Raw genomic sequence first — 19,696 nt, 5'->3', positions numbered from 1 at the left:
AAAATGGTTTTCTGTAGTATGTTTGGGGACATATCCCATTAGGATTTGGCTGTTTTAACAAGCCACCAATAGAAGGCGACCAATTGCCGAAAGAAACCCACAGGGTCCATTACAGTTTCCATTAAAACCAATACACGTCCCATTATAACCAGTGAAGCCATTGCAAATTATGAGATGGGAATTCTGCATTTATAGAATAAAAAAATTAAAAAAAGTTAAAAACCTCAGTAAATGAAACGTTTACCAAACTGCCATTTAAAACAAACAACAACAAAAACACCCACTATTTGTTCGTTTCACAGATTTATTTCACTTATTAAATCTCATATAATATCAAATATATGATGGCAATTTACAAATATCAACCCCAACTTTATATAGCTAAGTTAATTTAATTAGTATGTTATATTACACAGTGGGTATTGTATTTAATGCCTCTAAAATATGTGTGATTGAGTTTCATTACGTATCATTATATACTTGACTTTTTTCAACTTTGGGTTTTAATTATTTTATAAACTGTTATTATTCTCTGACTAAAAATGAATGCAATAAATTATAGCTGCGTTGACCGCGACACTAACATAGTAGTTTAAAACAAACGGCATAACAATTGTAATTTTTTTATTTTATTATTATTATTATTATTATTTATTTAGTAACTGGAAAACTAAAATTAATTTGGCGAATGTTTGGGTTGTGCGGGGTGAGCGGCGTCACTGTGTAACCCGGAAGCAGATTGTGGTGAATGACGCGAACCTTTAGGGTCGAATGGACAGACGGCAAAAAGATGGCGGGTGACAAGAGCAATAGCACAGGCAATCATTCCACTAATAAACGGTTCTGGAGCCCTTCTGTTCGAGGAGCGGCGGTGGTTTATATCTGTGTACTGTTGGCTGAGCCTGCGCGAGCCACCACGCACTGGGTGGTGACGGAGGACGGCAAAATCCAACAACAGGTACGAGACTGTTTCGTGTTTAGTCACTCCTCCGCTCTCTAGACTATATTTACAAGACAAGATATCAACAGTTCACAGCAGTCACTTTCTAATCTGTTTATTACTCGCTAACACTGCTGTATACAGCTGTCAGACAGATGCGTGCGTCGATCTCATGTGTTGACAGTCGTCTCCTGCTCATACTGTCAGTGATTCAGTAACACTGTCCAGATCAGCAGCCTGATTTGGCTTCTTTATGTCTTCTAATCTCAGACCTCACATCTGTCCGATAATGACTCTTGCTCAAAGCATGTGATAATGACTCTTGCTCAAAGCATGTGTGCGCAATCGCATTGATTTTGCCTTTGTCTTTGCCTTTTTCATGCTCCCTCTCGTTTTCAGGTGGATTCTCCTCTTAACTTGAAACATCCCCACCATTTAGTTCTTTTCATGCAACAAGAGACTCGCGTGAACTACCTCAAGAAGTTAGAGGTGATGTTAAGCCTCACACTGATCAAAACCTTAATGGATCTTTTACAGTGAATTCTGTCTTGAAGAAGGCAGCTCTAGAAGTAAAGGTGTGCTTCCCTGAACACTTGTCTGACAGTGAGTTGTTGTACATTTTGCAGAAGCAACTAGTTGCTCAGAAGATTCACATTGAGGAGAACGAGGACCGGGACACTGGTTTAGAGCAGAGACACTATAAAGAAGATGCTGACTGTGTGACAGCTAAAGTTCCTCTGGGGGACTTGGATCTCTATGATGGCACTTTTATATCCCTGGAGAGCAAAGACATAAAGTGAGTGGTGTTTGCTTGTGTTTTTATGTCATTATTTTAATTGTTATTATCAAATGTGAAATTATGGTATTATTGTTGCGGTTTTCTAGTCCAGAGGACTTTCTGGATCAGATATCACCTCTACCTCCAGACCTGGAAAAACCAGACTGTGCTAAAGTACTTGATCTCCCTTACAGCATTCATGCCTTTCAGCACCTCAGGGTGAGTGTTTTGAACTTCACACTTTTAGAATGTAGAGTTTTATAGATATCACATGATATTTCAGAAATCATTCTAATATGCTGATTTATATATATTTATTATTCTGTAAAAGCAGCTTTGATGAACAACAACTTTCAAAATCATTAAAGATATAATTATAAAAAATGTTAACTGGAAAATGTAGGAGTGGGGATTTGGTTCAACGCATTGTTGATTTGGATTGTGAGATGTGGGCATTGCATTCTACATGCGTCTGTAGTTTAACCCTAACTACAAGCTTCAGTTGTGTATTTTTGTTTTAACATTATCTGATCAACAAATGAAACATGCACAGGTCAAATTTTTAACAGTAAGATCTATAAGATGCATTTAGAAAATACAAAGATGAATTTTTATTTCATGTGAACTTTATTTTTGAACATGGGCTTATTGTCTTCTTGCTCATTGTTTTGTTTCCCTCTCAGGGTGTACAAGAGAAGGCAAACTTAACATCACCCTTGCTTTCAAAGGATGACCCAATCTTTACCTCCCTGTCTCTTAAGCTGGGACAGAGTGTGGATGAGATTGGGCATCGGATACACCAGGCCCTGCTACAAGTAAGTTGATTTGCTTGATTACTAAAGTTCAGGGTTTTCACCTGAAATGTTGCATTTGTGATTTCTAGGCCTGGAAAAGTAGTATTGACTGGAAATCTTTGTAGTTATGTTCTCCTAATATAAGATTATTGTGCTTCATAGGATGAAACCCAGCATTAAAATGCACAATAAGGAACATTATTAGCTTTGAGTCACAATGGTGTCTTTGTAAATCAAAAATTCTTTACTTTGAGCATCTTTGCTTAGAAAGCTGAGCCCTTCTTCTAACCAAAGAAAATGTCAGGAATTATTTAAGGTTGCATGATATATAAGTACAATGCTTTTTCTTTTATGGTTCAGTTTTTCTTCTAAGTTGCAGTTTTGCAAGGCTTGTAGATAATAGCAGAAGTCGGCTGAAATTGTCGTTTCACAAGATTAATGATGACTGTCTTTTTCTCACTTTTTTCTCACTAAGAATTCCTCTTCATGGGTGCTTTATAACTTGGCCTCCTTCTACTGGCGGATGAAGAATGATCCCAGGCGTGCTGTGGACTGTGTGGTCCGTGCCCTACACTTTTCTCCGAGGTAAAGTGAAATGGCACATGGATACAAATGGCAGATAAATAGTGTGCACAGCTTATCAACAGTGAAATCAGTGTTTTGTCACCTGCGCAAAGACTTGCATAGGTTGTTTTACATAAATTTGCATTTACTTCCTCTCTTTTTGTAGGCAGCACAAAGATGTTGCTTTTATCAACATGGCAAACATACTTCACAGAGCACACTTCTCGGCTGACGCCGCCATTCTCGCCCACGCTGCTCTGGATCTCACCACCGATCTCCTAACCAGCCATTACACCCTGGGCAACATTTACGCTGTGAGTGCAGCGTTTTGAAGAAGGATGGTTTCTGAAAATACTGAAAATACTCTTTAAAATCTTTTTGAACTACCTCATAATCCTCTGTGCACATGCACTTTCTTCTGGACAGGAAATGGCAGTTTTTCTTTAGTATCTGATTTCCTTTTCTGTATTAAATGACACTCACGTCCTTTTTGCATCTCTTTCCCTTCCTCCCGTCTCTCTGGTAGATGTTGGGGGAGTATAATCACTCCGTGCTGTGCTATGAGCAGGCCCTGCAGGCTCAGTCTGGCTTTGAGCAGGCCCTGAGGAGGAAACATGCCGTCCTCTGTCAGCAGAAGCTGGAGCAGCGGCTTGAGGCTCAACATCGGTAAGACAGACCATTTGTTTTCTCATTGACTGCTGTGACTTTGACTCTCTTTTTCTGTGCAATTACTCTTGAGTCTCATTAAGAAAACCATCTGAGTATGGAGTAGCTTTTTTCCTAATATTGAATGGCTCTTGTACTTTCAATGATGGTGTATTTCTGCTGTTCATTTTATAAAGAGGACTTAATTATGGATCATTGCAGGCAGTGTTAAATTACTTGACCACTGAAAAAGTAAAGTAAGGGATTACTGCTAATTTTTAGGTAATTTAGTTCTTGCGTTACATAAATCAAAATCAATATTGAATTTGAAATCTAAATTTACTGTCTAAAAGATAAAATTGAATGCAGCGTCTTTAACCCTCTGTGTGCCAGCGCGTTCACTTTCAGTTTTTCATGATTCAAAGAGAAACCTTAAATACTCCGATACAGATAAGACTAAAATCAATCCAATCTAAAAAGGGCTTACTTTTATTTGTGCTTTTGCAAAATAAACAGAACAAACAGCGCACTTTCTGCCGTCTAGGTCTCCGTGAGCAACTTTATACATGTCACAAACTCAGCGAATATTTGACACAGAGACATGAGAAATATGTCTATAGAAAGCTTGTGTACTTTTAAATGAATTAATTCAAGTAGAAGACTAATATTCTCTGATTATGTAATCGGTATGAAACTAAAGCGAGGTATCCATGAGTCTTTCCCATATCTGAGCTCATTCTCTGCTTTATTCAGCAGAGAAGATTGTTTATGTAGTTTATTCATACCTACATTAGTTAACATGTTATTTTTACATAAACCTGATTTTACTAGTGGGCTTTTCTTGCCAAACTGAAATATATTTTTCTTAAGCATTTTTGTTATTCTGATATGTTGTTATTCAGATTATTTATTTTGGTCAACCAAAGGTGGTTACTTTTTTTAATAAAAATATTTAATTATTACAGTTGTTTTAAAGCTGAAAGGCTAAACTATTCTATGTTTGACTAAAATTTAAAGAATAAAGAATTTCTATAAAAAATTTCTATTTATAGGGATTTTAAGATGCAGCCTAATTAGCGATTTGAATAATTAAGTTACTTATTGAGTAACCAAGTTATTTTTCAGAAAGAGTAATTAGTAAAGTAATTTTAATACAATATTTATGATGTACATTAAACACATTTTTCACCATTTATTATTTTTTTTTCTGTGTACTTGATCAAATTAAGCCTTTTGTGATTAGTAAGAGACTTAAAAAACATTTTTAGAAAATCTTACCGACTGCAAAGATTTGAACAGTAAATGTATATTTTGTGATATTGTGTAAATTCTGACATAAATTATTGACAGTATTTTGGTAGTTACACCAGATAAACAAAATCCAAGCAAATGATGATGCTTTCCAATTGTTACATTCAGACTTAAAGGGTTAGTTCAGCCAAAAAGGAAAATTATGTCATTAATAACTTACCCTCATGTCGTTCCAAACCTGTAAGACCTCCGTTTATCTTCTGAACACAGTTTAAGATATTTTAGATTTAGTCCGAGAGTTCTCAGTTCCTCCATTGAAGCTGTGTGTACTGTCCACTGTCCATGTCCAGAAAGGTGAGAAAAACATCATCAAAGTAGTCCATGTGACATCAGAGGGTCAGTTAGAATTTTTTGAAGCATCGAAAATACATTTTGGTCCAAAAATAATAAAAGTCCATTGTCTTCTCTTCCAGGTCTGTTGTGAGTGTGTTCACGACGCTGCTGACGCATTTATTTAGAACCAATAGAAAACATTACCGTTTCCAGCCCGAGAGGGCATGCTATGCTGCTCAGTGGTAGGCTACAGGAGGCTAATGTTTTCTCTTGGTTCATGTCAAATAAATTTTGATAAATAAGTCGCACCTGACTATAAGTCGCAGGACCAGCCAAACTATGAAAAAAAAAGTGTGACTTATAGTCCGGAAAATACGGTAATTTTCATTTTTGGCTGAACTAACCCTTCAAGCATTTGTTTTCTGGCAGGGATGATAAATATCTTGCAGTTGTTCTGTTGATGACCAGGAGGAGGGCACAAATTAATTTTATGAATCTTGTGCTCAAAAAAGTGCGTCTTCCCTGACTCTTTGTCCAGGTCTTTGCAGCGCACCCTGAATGAACTGAAGGAGTACCAAAAGCAGCATGATCATTACCTGAGGCAGCAGGAGATGCTGGACAAGCACAAGCTCATTCAAGAAGAGCAGATCCTGCGAAATATCATCCACGAGACCCAAATGGCTAAAGAAGCTCAACTCGGTTAGACTGCATGTTTTACCTTTCAATTCCAGTCACACGGTCTCTGTAACATAGACTTACGAGCTCAAGATTAATCTGTATACTGGATAAACAAGTTTGGCAAGCCTGCCAGATCTAGTTGGTGCCACCTTTGTTCTCTTTCCCTGTTGATTGCATGAATATGTATAATAGGACCTCATTGTTTTTTTTCAGGAAATCACCAGATGTGTCATATGGGCCAGCAGAAGTTCACCCTGCACTGCCCGTATGACTTGCCGGTACGGTATCACCGTGGAGAGCTGTTTGAAAATGTCCACTACATTCAGGTGAAACTGAAACCACACCGTTTGAATTATTTTGCTTTGTGTGTGTCAATAATTAGAATAAATATTGAAGTAGTTTACTCGATTTCTACACAAAAAAAATCTTGCAAAATCTATATTCATTAAGTTCTTATGGAGTTTCAGAATTTGACTTTTGCATGTCTAGAAATTTTTTTTAAAATTAGTGAATTAAATTAAGAAATATCTAGTTTTTTTAGTTGTTGTAGCTTATTTAAATGCTTGAATCCTTGAGGGTGCCATAGGAGTGTGTGGAGTCCCCCTAGTGGACCCTGGCCCTCTGGTTCAGAAGCATTGGTCTATGGCAGGGCTGTTCAGTTAGTTTCATTTGAGGGCCAGATTATCAAGTTGAAGATTTGAAGGGGACTGGGTGGGGGCGGTCATCCCAATGTCTTTTTCACCTAAAATAAGAAATTGAATTGAAAAGCATATTCAGCTGTAAATAAACAAATATTATACCAACAATAACATCTTTGAAAGGTTAACATTAGTGCTATTGATCGATTAAAAAAATAACTAATCATTCACATATTTAAAAATGTAATTATTTATGATTAATTGCACATTAATATGTTTATATGATCATAATTTCAAATAGAACCTCCAAATTAATGAAGAAACAACTTTAAGATGATATATTTTAATGGCATCTTTTTACTAAAAATCCTACTGTTAATGAAGGCCAGTATCATTGATATCTCTATTAAATCTCTATTAAATTAATTTCCCCTCAATTTTAGCCAATAATTATAGCCTTTCGACATTACAATATGATTGAAAGTCATTATTTTTAACACTTAATAGGCTCGGAAAAATATTACAACTTAAGTGAACTTAAAACAGTCTTCACAAACTACAAATTGTATATGTATAAACTATAAAATGAATATAAATGAATCTTTATTCAAACTATAAAAGTTAATCAGCGACTAGAGCAGTGGAGTGATTTATCCTATTTCTTTTGTTCTTTGTTTACATCAATGACAGACTTCATCAGGCTTCACTTTAAAAGCAGTGCGATCTCTTTAAAACCTGATGCACATATTCGATTTTCTCACAACATTTTACGTCATTTAGGACTCATTAAATACCATGTTTATGAGGTAACTCAACATAACTAAACAGTTTCACATAATTGTGTGCGTTCAATGAAGCGGCTCAGCAGCGTATGTGGAAAGTCGAACGTGCAGCCTTTCAAACTCCATTTGACACACAACTTTGTCCAGTCTCAGTGCTTTTTCTCACTAGAAGATACAACAGATAGCTTGGTCATTATACTCATTTAAACTACAGTTGCGGATATCTTATAATCCCCTCACGAGCGCTTGTCCGTCAATGTCTTCCTTTTCTTTTTTGGCTGTGAAACGATGGCCTGGGCCAGTGTCGCCACCTTGTGGACAAACTAATTAGAGCAAAAACAATTTGAGGCATGTGCGACTCTTCTCCCCGGCAGGATGAAGATGATTGGAGGGCAGGTTTTCTGACGATTTGTCCTGCTCTGTCAGATTTTTCTACCTCCCATTAAAACAGTGGGTAGTACAATTCGACAACGAAAAATGCTACCTGTAAAATTATGGTTTATTAACATCTACACCTACCACAACCTTAAACCTATCCTTACAGTAATAGAAATGCATTGAACATTGTTGTTCAGCATGAGAAAAAGGACGCAATATTGATGTGTTTCTGCGCAGTAATAGTGGTAGGACAATCAGATGGGTAAGGTAAAATGTCAGAACAATTGAATTGTGGTGATGCCAGTCCACAAATTTCAGTAGACAAGCAGAGTTTCATGCAACAACAGAGGAATATATTATTGATTTGTTTGCATGTCCACGATTCCCTACATTGGCTGCATGCAAAACTATGTTTGTATGCGGATCAGAATCAAACAATTTAGCTGAGTAGCTGAAACAAACTTGTTTATAAAACGGTTGTATGAAAGCAATACTTTACATGTAATAATGTTGTTGATTGTCTTCTTTGCTATATTGAAGTTACAACCTCCTGTTTTCCTCTGTGTGTGCGTGCTTGTAGTTTGGTGAGGAAGTGTCAGTAGCCAACAGTGTTGCTCTGGTGTCTGAGTTGAGTGTGAATGAGAGTCACAGTCCTCAGCAGTCCTACACCGTTTCTATAGGATGGGAACCTGCAGCCCACTGGGACAAGGAGACCACCTCCACCGATGTAAGAGTGTGTCCATTTTTTTTATTTTTTTATTGTTAGCTGAAAACAACAGAATTAGCCTAAAATTAAATGTAAATAACACAAATGCTTGAGAAGGAGTTGTGTTGAACTTTGTGAATGAGAAGTTCTTCAGACACAGATTCCATGATATATTAATTATTGGCATATTTATGGCATGTATTTATTTTTTGGCGTATTTTTATCTGCACATGTCATGCTGTTTATTTATGTTAGAACACATTATAAAGATGTTATAATAATTATGAGATTTGTAAAAATATGTTCATCTGCTAGACAAACTCGTTATTAAAACTTTTTGATTTATACAAGTGTACCACCTGACGATTGCAATGAAAACACTTAAAATGGTGGAAGGTTTAGCCGTAAAAGAGAGAGTTCACCCAAAAATGAAAGTTCTGTTATTAATTACTCACGCTCATGTTGTTCCAAAACCGTTAGACCTCCTTTCATCTTCAGACACAAAATAAGATATTTTTAATGAGCCTTCAGATTTCATAAAAAATATCTTAAATTGTGTTCTGAAGATGAAAAAAGGTCTTATGGGTTTGGAGCAACACAAGGGTGAGTAATTAATGACAGATTTTTAATTTTTTGGGTGAAGTATGCCTTTAAATCTAGTTTTCTTGGAATAACTCAGAATAAAAATCATTCAAGCATGCAAAATATGGTTCATTAGTGTTGCCATAAAAATTAATAATTTCTGTTTTATCTGTTGTATCCTGCTTATTATATACTAGAAGTCACATTCTGTTTGTTGTGTGCGAACAGGAAAGTCATACGGTGCTGTGGCCCAGGAGGTCAGACTGTGCAAAACAATTCCCCACAATTCCCCCTGTGCATCTGCTTCCCACCTATTACCTGCCACCCGAGTCCCGCAACATTAAGTAAGACTTGGCACTGTGACTTGAACACTGCATACAGTATGCAGTCACATAATCAAAGACCATGTAGCATTTCACCTTGTTATCTTTGTCATGTTACCAGGGCTCTGAATATCCTCTTGGAGAGCAAAAGTCCTCCATCATCAGCAAAGACGCCGGACTGCAGCTTTAAGAACCTTGTCACTGCTAGAGACCCGCTGGACTCTCTGGCCTGGGCCTTAGAGAAGGAGCTGCCTGACCCGCATGCTGCTGAGGTATGAGTCCGCTAACTCCACACTGTCAGGCTGGAGGTATTCTGTACCACACCCTTAGCTTACCTGAACTATTCGTGCAGGGAGAGCTATTTAGTGTGTGGGAGTGTTGTGTTTTCTCAGGTGAGTCATTCTGTGTGTGTTTTACGCAGGTGTTGCTGAAGCGCAGTGGTGGGAGGAGTTTGGAGCAAACTGGAGCACTGATTGCTCAGGCTCTGGACAAGGTAAAAGATTAATAGTTACATGTGGCTTATGTTGAGTACATTAGCAATTGCACTATTTGCCCTTTGTAGATAATTAAGGACCATATTAAGTGAATTGCAAATTGAAATTTTAATCTCTAGTTGTTAGTGTTATGTGATCCTTAAAATATATATATATATTGCTAAATGTTTTGTGGAAACATTTTTTTTTTGTCCAGCATATTTAAATGAATAGACACTAGAAATGCTGTCACCTTTGATCAGTATTTTTCATCTTTACTGAATAAAAAAATTATAATTCTTTTGGGGGGAAAAAATCATGACCTAAACTGTGGTGGTACAGGTTGGTGCAAAGATGCTTTTATAGTACTGCTTTGGCCTTTTAGGATCTGAACATCACATAGTCACTGTCGTGACGATTTCTATGTGAATATTCTTTAAAACTTATTTTTGTGTATTTGTTTCACTGAAAAAATATTGCAACTTAATGTGCATGGGTAAATAATGACACATGTTTCATTTTAGAAATTGTTAGCTGCTCATAATTGGTTGTCAGATTGTCTGCTTGCATCATTTGAATGTAAAGCTAGGATTGCGATAGTAAAAACAAAAGCTTTACCGAAGGTCAAATGGAAAGTCCTTTTCTCTCAGATGAGTGGGCCGCGGTGGATGATGCAGAATGAAGCAGGTCTTTTCTGGCGTGCTAAAGGAAATGGCACACAAGCTTTGGCTTGTCTGCGTCAGGCGCTTCATTCTGCCCCTCCTCAGCACAGAGAAATGCCTCTGGTCAACACTGCCAACCTGCTGCTGCACTACGGCCTGCATGACGAGGCCCAGGAGCTGCTGCAACAGGCCCTGCAGATCAACCGCTCAGAGGTATGCACTGACACTGACCTATAACATGACACCAAGGAAATATTCCTTTGATGCCTCAGAAGAATTTAAATGTCAGACATGTAGTGGTGTTAACTAGGGCTGTCAATAAGTTACAGTTTCTGATCACATTAATTACATGATTTGCTTTTGAATTAATTGCAATTGAACATATAAATATTTGCAAAGAAAAGAACCAGGATAAATACAATCCAAACACATTGCTTGGTTTTGACAGATGAATGCTGTTAAAAGAGGCTGTAGTTGTCAGTATATTGATTATTATCATTGGCTATATCATTGTTATTTATGTAGATATTATTATTGGCTACCTTGTGTTCAAAATAATCAGTGCAAAAATATTTATTTGCAATATTTATATTTTTGCACAAAAATGTATACATTTGTGAGGTTAGAAAAATCTGATTGTGTGGTTTCATATGCTGTTGATACTTCACTTAAACTTTATCTTGCTATTAAATAGTCCGTAATCCAAAATATTTTGTTCTCCTTTGAAAAGTCAACCTGTCTGAATCAAGAGAAAAATATGCACAGATCCAGCATTGTTCACAAATGAAAGCATTCTCAAACTTTTCTAACCAAATATGTCAGTGGATTTTGACGAGAGAGGTCTTTACTGGGTGAAGCATCATTGTGGATTATTAACTCAGTAGACTATATTTTGTCCAGAAGTGATGGTTTGAAGTTAAAATGCCTTAATGATTTAGTACAAAAATGCAACTTTTCACTTTACAACATGTTAATTGATGGGACTGGATTTGTATTAACTTGTGATGTTTTTGAACTCTCGTTCTGATGGCACCCATTCACTTGCAAAACATCTGTTGGTGTAGTAGTGCTATATTTATACAGTCTTTTCCAATACAAGCTTACCTGCACCTAGAATGACCTGAACACACAAACTTCAATTTTGGGTTAGCTATTGCTTTAATCAAAACAGAGAAGTTTATTAAGAGGCATGAATGTATCTTTCTCTCTCTTTTTTTTTTTCACCAGCCTCACACCCTGTTAAGTCTGGTCAGCGTTCACCTCTCTCAGGGAAACCTGACTGGGGCTCTGGCCGTGTTTCGTCGGGCCCTGACTCTCACAGTTCACTGTCCCCAGTGTCGTGCCAGCCTGCCTCTAATGCGCTGTCTCCAGTTTTACCCCTTCCTTTACAATCTCCAGCGCCAGGCCTGTCCAGGTAAGTAGCCTCCTCCATTAACCTGTAGGACCCTTTAAACACTTAAACCGAGAGTCCCCCCACCCCACTTCACCTTCCTCCATCACTCACTCTTTCTTTCCTCCTCCCTGGTGTTTCAGCCTCAGTGGCAGAGTGCTCAGCACTATTTTTATAGCCAGGCACTGTAATCTTTGAGCCAATTTTAGACTCTTTACCGTTGCGTCTTCTATTCTGGGTTTGCTCCCCTTTTCTGTTCTCCTCAGCATCCTGCACGGATCTCCTTCTGTAGCTCCGCTCTCTCTCCCCTGGCACTCTTCTGAGTGTGAGAGACTTTGAAATAGCGAAATCGTGTCCTCAATAAATCAGGGCACTAAAAATAGCACAGGCTTTATTTAGATGCCGCTGCGCTCTGCAGACAAAAATGAACTCCTTGTCCTCTTCTCGTTTGGGGGAACTCTGAGCTATTGATTTAGGGATTAATATAGCAAACCCCTGTTGAACTAACACACTTTTCACTTATACAACAATGTGAGTAGTGAATGTGTTTCCAAGTGGCTTCTGTTTCTACCTTCTTATAAATAATGCAGTTGTATTGATTTGAAAAATCTTAGTTAAGCAACATGTGAGCTGAATTGTGTGTGTGTGTGTGTGTGTGTAGCTGGCTCTGGCTGTGAGGCAGAGGAAGACACAGAGCTGGAGGAATGGGACACGGCCAGCAGCAGCAGCAGAAGCAGGCAGGAGCCCTGGGACACCGATGACATGCCTGTGTCTGCTTTAGAAGACTCTCTTCTCTTTGAGAGTAAGATTAATAATGAAGCTTATGGGGGCTTCTTTCTCTGTGTTTGATCTTCATATACAATACAGTGGACTCAGTCCAACATTCTGAGGCCACTAGCAAAAATACTTTTATGTTGTATTTATTATTAGCATAACAATTTAAGTGAGTTCACATACTTAATGTCACAAGTGCTTATTCCAGTAGTGACTTCGAAATGGCATTATATCTTAAATCTCTTATTTATTTATATATTTATTTTTGACATTACTCAAAATCCTAAATCTTAAAAAAAAAAAAAAAAAATCACAATTGTGTGGATTCCTATTAAAAATGTGTGTATTTCACCCACTTGGAAATACATTAAGCTGTAAATGTGTCCAGGGTCTTAGAGCCTCTCTGTAAAGAAAAATATACTGCAATACTACACATACAAAATCTGTTTATACAAATATAAAATTTTATCTCTTCATCAACTCTTTTTGATTGTTTGATCTGACTACTAGAAGTTAACTTGACCTATTTTACCTATCAATAAATTGAAATGTTATTGCTATTTTCAGACAAAAATTCTAAACATTGTATTTCATGTGAATCATTTATTAATACGGTCACCTCCCCCTTGCTTTATGAACTTAAACATATATTAATTGTAAGCCTTTACATGTTAAATTTGAGATTTTCACTCCAGATTTAATTAAAGAATTTGAAAAAATGCTCTGTGCGTGTAGTGAGGCGATGTGATATACTGTAGCAATATAACACAGCACTATGTTAAAGATTTATGGATGAATATTTTATACTGTTTCATATTTCATGTTGTTTCTCTTTCTATTTTTAAACAATAGCGGGCAGAATACATGCAGTTTTTTTTTTTTTTTTTTTACAAACATTGTCAGATTGAGGATGTCAATCCAAATGGAAAAGAATGAATTAAATCTTTCTGAACAAGGACTTCTGCTGTGTGCTTCTAAACAAGCAGCACTCTCACTGCTTTCCTCTTTACCCTTTCTCTCTGTTACCCTCTCGTCTTCTGCAGAGGTGGTGGTGGACAGCAACGGTTCAGGGGAGGCGAGTGGGCAGGACAGGGTCCGAGAGCAAAAGACTGACGGGGTGGAGGAAGAGGAGCAGGACTGGCGTCTGAGAGAAGAATTGATAGGAGCATTTGAGGGGGCTCTGGACATGAATGGAAAGACAGGGGACCTACGGGGTATCCGCGTGCTGAAAAACGACAGGGTCATGGGGACGAGAGGGGGAGGACCCTGCTTCGGCAACTGTGAGGATGATGAGGGAGCTGAATGGGTACGTCTCTGTTGAAAATGTTTAGATGTTAAGAACTTTTTGTTTTCGGAATCTAGAAAAATTTAACTTTTTCCTGTTCTCTTCATTTCTTAAGATAACATTCCAGGTGAAACGTGTGAAAAAGCCCAAAGCTGATAGCCTGGAGGGCTGGGTGGGAGAAGGAGATGTTCGTCAGGGTGAACCTGCAGCAGGCAACTCCATCCTTGAGATCAGTGGACCCACAATCCCTTCGCCTGGACCCTCAGGTGCTGAGAATGAACTGCCTTCCTACATTACATTTATATACAGTTCTTCATTATTTTTGATATTTTTTCAATATTTTTTTTTAATAATTTTTCTGTTTACCTTTTCATTTTCATTTCAGTTTTTATTTAGTCCAGCTTAAACTTACCTTTGGTTAGGTGCCAAGGCAAGATTTTAATTTTTTCATCTAATGTTTGTTTTATTTCAGTAAACAAATGATTTTTATGGTTTGTTTTAGGGGTGAAACCGTACACAAACGTGATGGTTCAGTGCGTACCTCATTTTTGACATCACGGCTCGGTATGGTTTCGGCACAGAAGGAGGAAAGAAAATAAACATAAATTGCTTCTTTTTTTAATTAAACTATTGCTTTTTCTGTAAATAAATTAAATTATTATTAAAATTTTCTTAGGGATAAAAATCTAACATCACTATATCTTCTGCTCTAAACTAGTGAACCCTTTTACATTACTATAAGGTTTTAACTATAATAATTAGCACTCAAATAAAAAAAAAATTATGCAAACATGTTTTTTTTTATATCACTAACAAGTAAAGTAAAATATAATGAAGGATATAGTCTAATAGTTCGCAAAATGCTCTTCACTAAATTTAATTTCTCTAGTAAATAATGAGCTGTGGACAGGACACTGGTGACTTGCCTGAGCAAAATGAAATGCTACGTGACATTTTATTTACAAGCTGTTTTGAAAAACTAATTGAGCGATTACGTGAGGGGTGAGATGTCAATTTATGTTTATTTTGTGTTAAAACTATTAATAAAGAGGAAGTGATGCCACTTGCACTCCGCGCTGCCTTCAGAACTGAGGCATTTATACAGTATGATATGTCATGCCAAATCAAAGAACAGCAAAACGGAATTTTTTTGTCTGAATTGCCTGAAAAATCTGAGCGATTTTTGCATACCGAACTGAAAGATTTTTTTGTTACAAATACTTGGAATAACAACAATAACGCTGACACCGATTTGATTCTGCTAGCACTGTAGCTGCAAAAGGCATCATGACTTCATAATATTTTATGTGTCTTTAGAGAGATGGAAGGACTACAGCAGTCTGGGTTGGCCCGGTCCAGAGGAATGTCAGCGCACGCGTCGTGTGGACCTCACAACTGTGGCTAGTACCTGGCTGGCTGTGTCTGCCAAGAACATAGAGTAGGATATCACTCGTAACGTCATTCTGTGAGAATTCTTTCATAGCGGGCTCTTTTCCACTAACATGTGACTCTGAACTCCTCCCAGTATCACAGAGCATATAGACTTTGCCACACCGCTTCAGGAGCCAGCAGTGGAGCCGGTGTGTAATGCCAATCTCCCTGCCAGTATGCACACACTGGACCATCTGAGCGGAGTGGCCAACCGCGGAGGCATTCACTATACTGGAGAGAGTCAACTCCGAGAGGTGTTTTTTAATCTTCTGTTTACAGCTGTGACTGATTCTGCTGATCTGAAAAGTTCTGACGTTTGTGAAGGGCTGTTTTTTTCTGTTCTCACCCTCATTCTTCTGTCACAGGTGTTGCAGAATCTGGGAAAAGATACATTTCCCTCACAGTCTTTTGAACAAGTGGGAACACGTATTGCAAAGGTGTTGGAAAAGGTATTACACTGAGTGTTTTTTCTAAGAATGTAACTACAAGTGTGGTCACATGCTCTTAAAAATTCCCTTCAGTTGAGTAAAAAAAAAATATATATATATATATAATTCATAATCTCAATGAAATCGTACCAGTCTAGATTTTGCAATAAGCCTGTGCTGCTTTTTAAAAGTTTCAGGTTGATAAGAGATTGTAATGTTTATGAAAGAAGTCTCTTATGTTTATCAAGGCTGCATTTATTTGATAAAAATATAGTAGACTAAAATTTCAAATTATTTTCTATTATACATTTTAAAATGTAATTTATTCCCTTGAGGGTAAAGCTGAATTTACAGCAGCCATTAATCCAGTCTTCAGAGCCATGTGATCCTACAGAAATCATTTTAATGTGCTGATTTGGTGCTCAGTGTTGATTTAGTATGTGATTTAAAGAGAGTTGTACTGCTTAGTATTTTTATGGAAACTAAAATACTTTTTTCAGAATAAAGATCAAATGAATGTCTTTACTTTCATTTGATTAATATAATGCATTCTTGTTGAATAAACTTTTTTATTTCTTTAAAAAAAATACAAATCTTACTGACCCTAAACTTTTAAAAGGTGCTGTAGGTAATGTTATTATGGTGTTATCCATGTTAATGGGACTAAAATTATATCCTCTAAGTTGAATGTGTTAGGCCTCTAGTAGATTGTTCCGATTCATGATCTGGATGATCATCTATCCATTAGAATCAGACGTCCTGGGTTCTGTCCAGCATGGCCGCATTGTACTGGAGGGTGAAAGGTCAGGGAAAGAGAGCCATCGACTGCCTCCGCCAGGCTCTGAACTACGCTCCTCACCACATGAAGGTTCTGCTAGTTCTTCTGTTATTAGATTTGTCTCCATTGGCTGGCTTGTACAAAAGCAAATCTTACTGCACGATATGAATGTGTGTTTCTGTTGTGTTAGGATGTGCCTCTCATCAGCCTTGCCAACATCTTCCAAAATGCGAGGCTATGGGAGGACGCCCTGACTGTGGCACGCATGGCAGTGGAAATTGCTCCTCACTTTGTGGTCAACCACTTTACTCTGGCAAACGTTTATATAGCTATGGTAAGTGATTTTTCAGAGTCTTATGAGGGATTTTATTTATGTTAAGAGATGACTGTATTTAATATGTACTTAATATGTCTTCATAGGAGGAGTTTGAGAAGGCCATGCATTGGTACGAGTCAACTCTAAAACTCCAGCCAGAATTTGGGCCAGCCAAAGATCGTCTGCGCACCATCCAGTGCTACCTCCTCTCCAAGAGGGACCGGCGAGCTCCCTGAGGACACAACACGCACACACACACACACACACGCACGCACAAAAGTAACATTAACATTGCTCCTTAATCTTAGCTATCAGTGAGGAACACAGTGTTTGTCTATCTGTTGTCTTAATTTCATAAATATAGACCATATCATTACTGTTTATAAGGTTGCCGTTCAGTTGAGCTATGAAAATGGTTTCCCTTTTTTTCCCGATCTTTACAAAAAATGTATAATATTGTTTTATGGCTTAAGGGTTGTTTATTTCTGTAAAACATCTTTATATTCCTATAAAGGGATATTTTGGCTGGGGTCGATTCAATGCTTGAATGTGTCGGACTGCATTTGAATGCTATTTCTTTTAACAATAATACCAGTTATACAATGCATCTTTTAGTCTCGCCATATCCATATGTCACTCTCTGTCAGCAATAGCTGCTAGGTGTATAAAGGGTGTCTTTAAATGTTATTCAGAATACAGATCGTTAAAAGAAACACTAGTCTTTTACTTTACACAGCAATTCTCTGAGTTATGTCTAATGGTAACAGTTCAGGCTGTTGAATGCACTTTTTGTATCTGCCATCAGGGCAGACTGAAGCATTTGGTACATCCTCCTGTTGCTTTTTATTTTTAGCTAAAAATATCCAATACTGCAAAGAGAATTTCCCCTGATGGTTTACTGTACTGCATTCAAACTTAGCTGACATGGAATAAATCATCAGCGTTCAGGCTGAAGACAGAGCCACTGCATATATTTATACTGAACAAAAGATCATTAGCAAATTTTGAGATTTTAATGTATGTATTTTCCTTTTAGTTTTCAAAAGGGACCTTTAATAAGGAGATTGTTCAGCTCAAAAATTATAAAATACACTTCCATTCACTTTACTTTGCACATCTGAGCTATTGACTCTTGATCTGTACTGTTCTATTTAATATTAAGAAAGTCAAGATAAACATTTCTGTGTCCATAGTCTATATGAAAACATAGAGGTTCCTCTAAAATTAAAGTGGACATGCGGTTTTTAAATATGTGTTTATGATTGTTTTCTGATGATTTTACTAAATTAAAATTTGAATCCCAGTTCAAAACTGTTAAGTGTGAAATATATTTTTTGCTAATGTGTCTCATAAAGGATCTTAACAACCTTGTGAATGGGTCACATTAAAAACAAATCACCAAATCAAGCCCCTTGAAAATGGTTTAATGTATTAAAATGCTTTTAGAGATACTGGATGGATATGTTTTACTTTTTAAATAATATTTACAGGGGACCTTTGATTGGCTGTAGAGGCTGATGCTATAATTCACGCTATCCTGTTTTTGACCACAGGGTGGCTGTGAAGCCTGATGATGACAATACATGAAGACATGCCATGATGATAAACTACAGACTTACCAAGGTTATATTTGAGACTTACTATAATATATACTGTACAGTATAATGTAACATTTAAATAATATTTATCCATGTTAATGGCTATCAATTGATAATTTATAACAGTTATAGGTTGTAACGTTAATTGTTCCTAAAACAAACTCATTACATTCTAATGTTTCTCACTTCTCAGTAATCAAATACGTGTTCATACTAGATAAAAATACATTCATGATTATATATACAGAATATTTGGGGTTTTTTGCTACTACGAAATATGCTAGCAGTACCACATCAGCAGCTGGACTTCAGAATCATAGACCTCGATGGATTTTTCTTGACACTCCAGGTAGTAACAACACCAGGTAGTCTGGTTGAGTGGCACTCACTCATATAGGAGACCAACCCCATCAAATCCGTGTTACCCAGAGCCCCGCCCCCTCTCTTTGTCAGCTGAATTAATTTGATACTATTTTTGAATTTCTGCGTTTCCCAGGGAAACCTAATGACGCAATGACGTCAATGCGGGTCAATAGCACAGTGATAGGCTGCTGGCGGGGAAAGCTGTGCTCTCCACCAACAGAAATGACACTGCTGTATCTAAGAAGCCCTGGTGTACATTAAATTAAGCATAAAGAGTATATATATATATATATATATATATATATATAAAGACGAATGAATATGAAAAACACGTTTTAAAAATACAGTATGCTTTATTACACTTTATTACATTATTATTATCATTATTATTGTTGTTATTTTCATCAACTTTACGTAAATTCTTACCGTGAATGTGAACATTTTCGATTCACAGCGTCGCGTTCTCGTGTCTGCGGGATGCCAGCCCTCATTTAACTTCTCAATAACCAATCTAAACCCCCTCCCCCAAATACATGGGGAAGCTGATACTTTATATAGGTATTTCCCTTCATTCAAAAACAGCGAGCGAGCTCATTCACGCAGTGACTGTGGTCCAAATGCAGGCGCTCCGTCTCGTCTAGATTCCTCTGTGAACACTGTGCGAACATCACTTTGCTCTTCGATGAACGAGAACATACGGTGAGTGACATTTGTTTTATTTCTGTCTCAGTTCTCAACTCATTTGGAACTTTATTTTGACTTCGGATATCTTTTACAGTGATCAGATGTTGAACTAGTTGATAACT

At 37.2% G+C, this 19,696-nt stretch overlaps 1 protein-coding gene across 1 annotated transcript; it reads left to right on the top strand.

Annotated features, from left to right (window-relative positions):
- Nucleotides 1-734: 734 nt before the first annotated feature.
- Nucleotides 735-18,330, top strand: LOC113106260 (tetratricopeptide repeat protein 17). Its single transcript, XM_026267986.1, has 25 exons — nt 735-958; nt 1,340-1,429; nt 1,567-1,736; nt 1,826-1,937; nt 2,402-2,533; nt 2,988-3,097; nt 3,243-3,390; nt 3,603-3,742; nt 5,844-6,004; nt 6,197-6,309; nt 8,362-8,508; nt 9,298-9,413; nt 9,514-9,664; nt 9,814-9,885; nt 10,516-10,740; nt 11,755-11,941; nt 12,579-12,719; nt 13,735-13,997; nt 14,092-14,242; nt 15,294-15,414; nt 15,502-15,661; nt 15,773-15,856; nt 16,584-16,703; nt 16,804-16,947; nt 17,034-18,330. The coding sequence occupies exons 1-25, from the start codon at nt 749-751 to the stop codon at nt 17,163-17,165; spliced, it is 3,600 nt and encodes a 1,199-aa protein (XP_026123771.1). The 5' UTR covers nt 735-748; the 3' UTR covers nt 17,166-18,330.
- Nucleotides 18,331-19,696: the final 1,366 nt, after the last annotated feature.

The sequence above is a fragment of the Carassius auratus genome, chromosome 7 (genome assembly GCF_003368295.1).
Source record: "Carassius auratus strain Wakin chromosome 7, ASM336829v1, whole genome shotgun sequence".
NCBI classification, from domain to species: Eukaryota; Metazoa; Chordata; class Actinopteri; order Cypriniformes; family Cyprinidae; genus Carassius; species Carassius auratus.
Note: the sequence above shows the minus strand (reverse complement) of the source record. Positions and strands in the feature narration are given on the sequence as shown.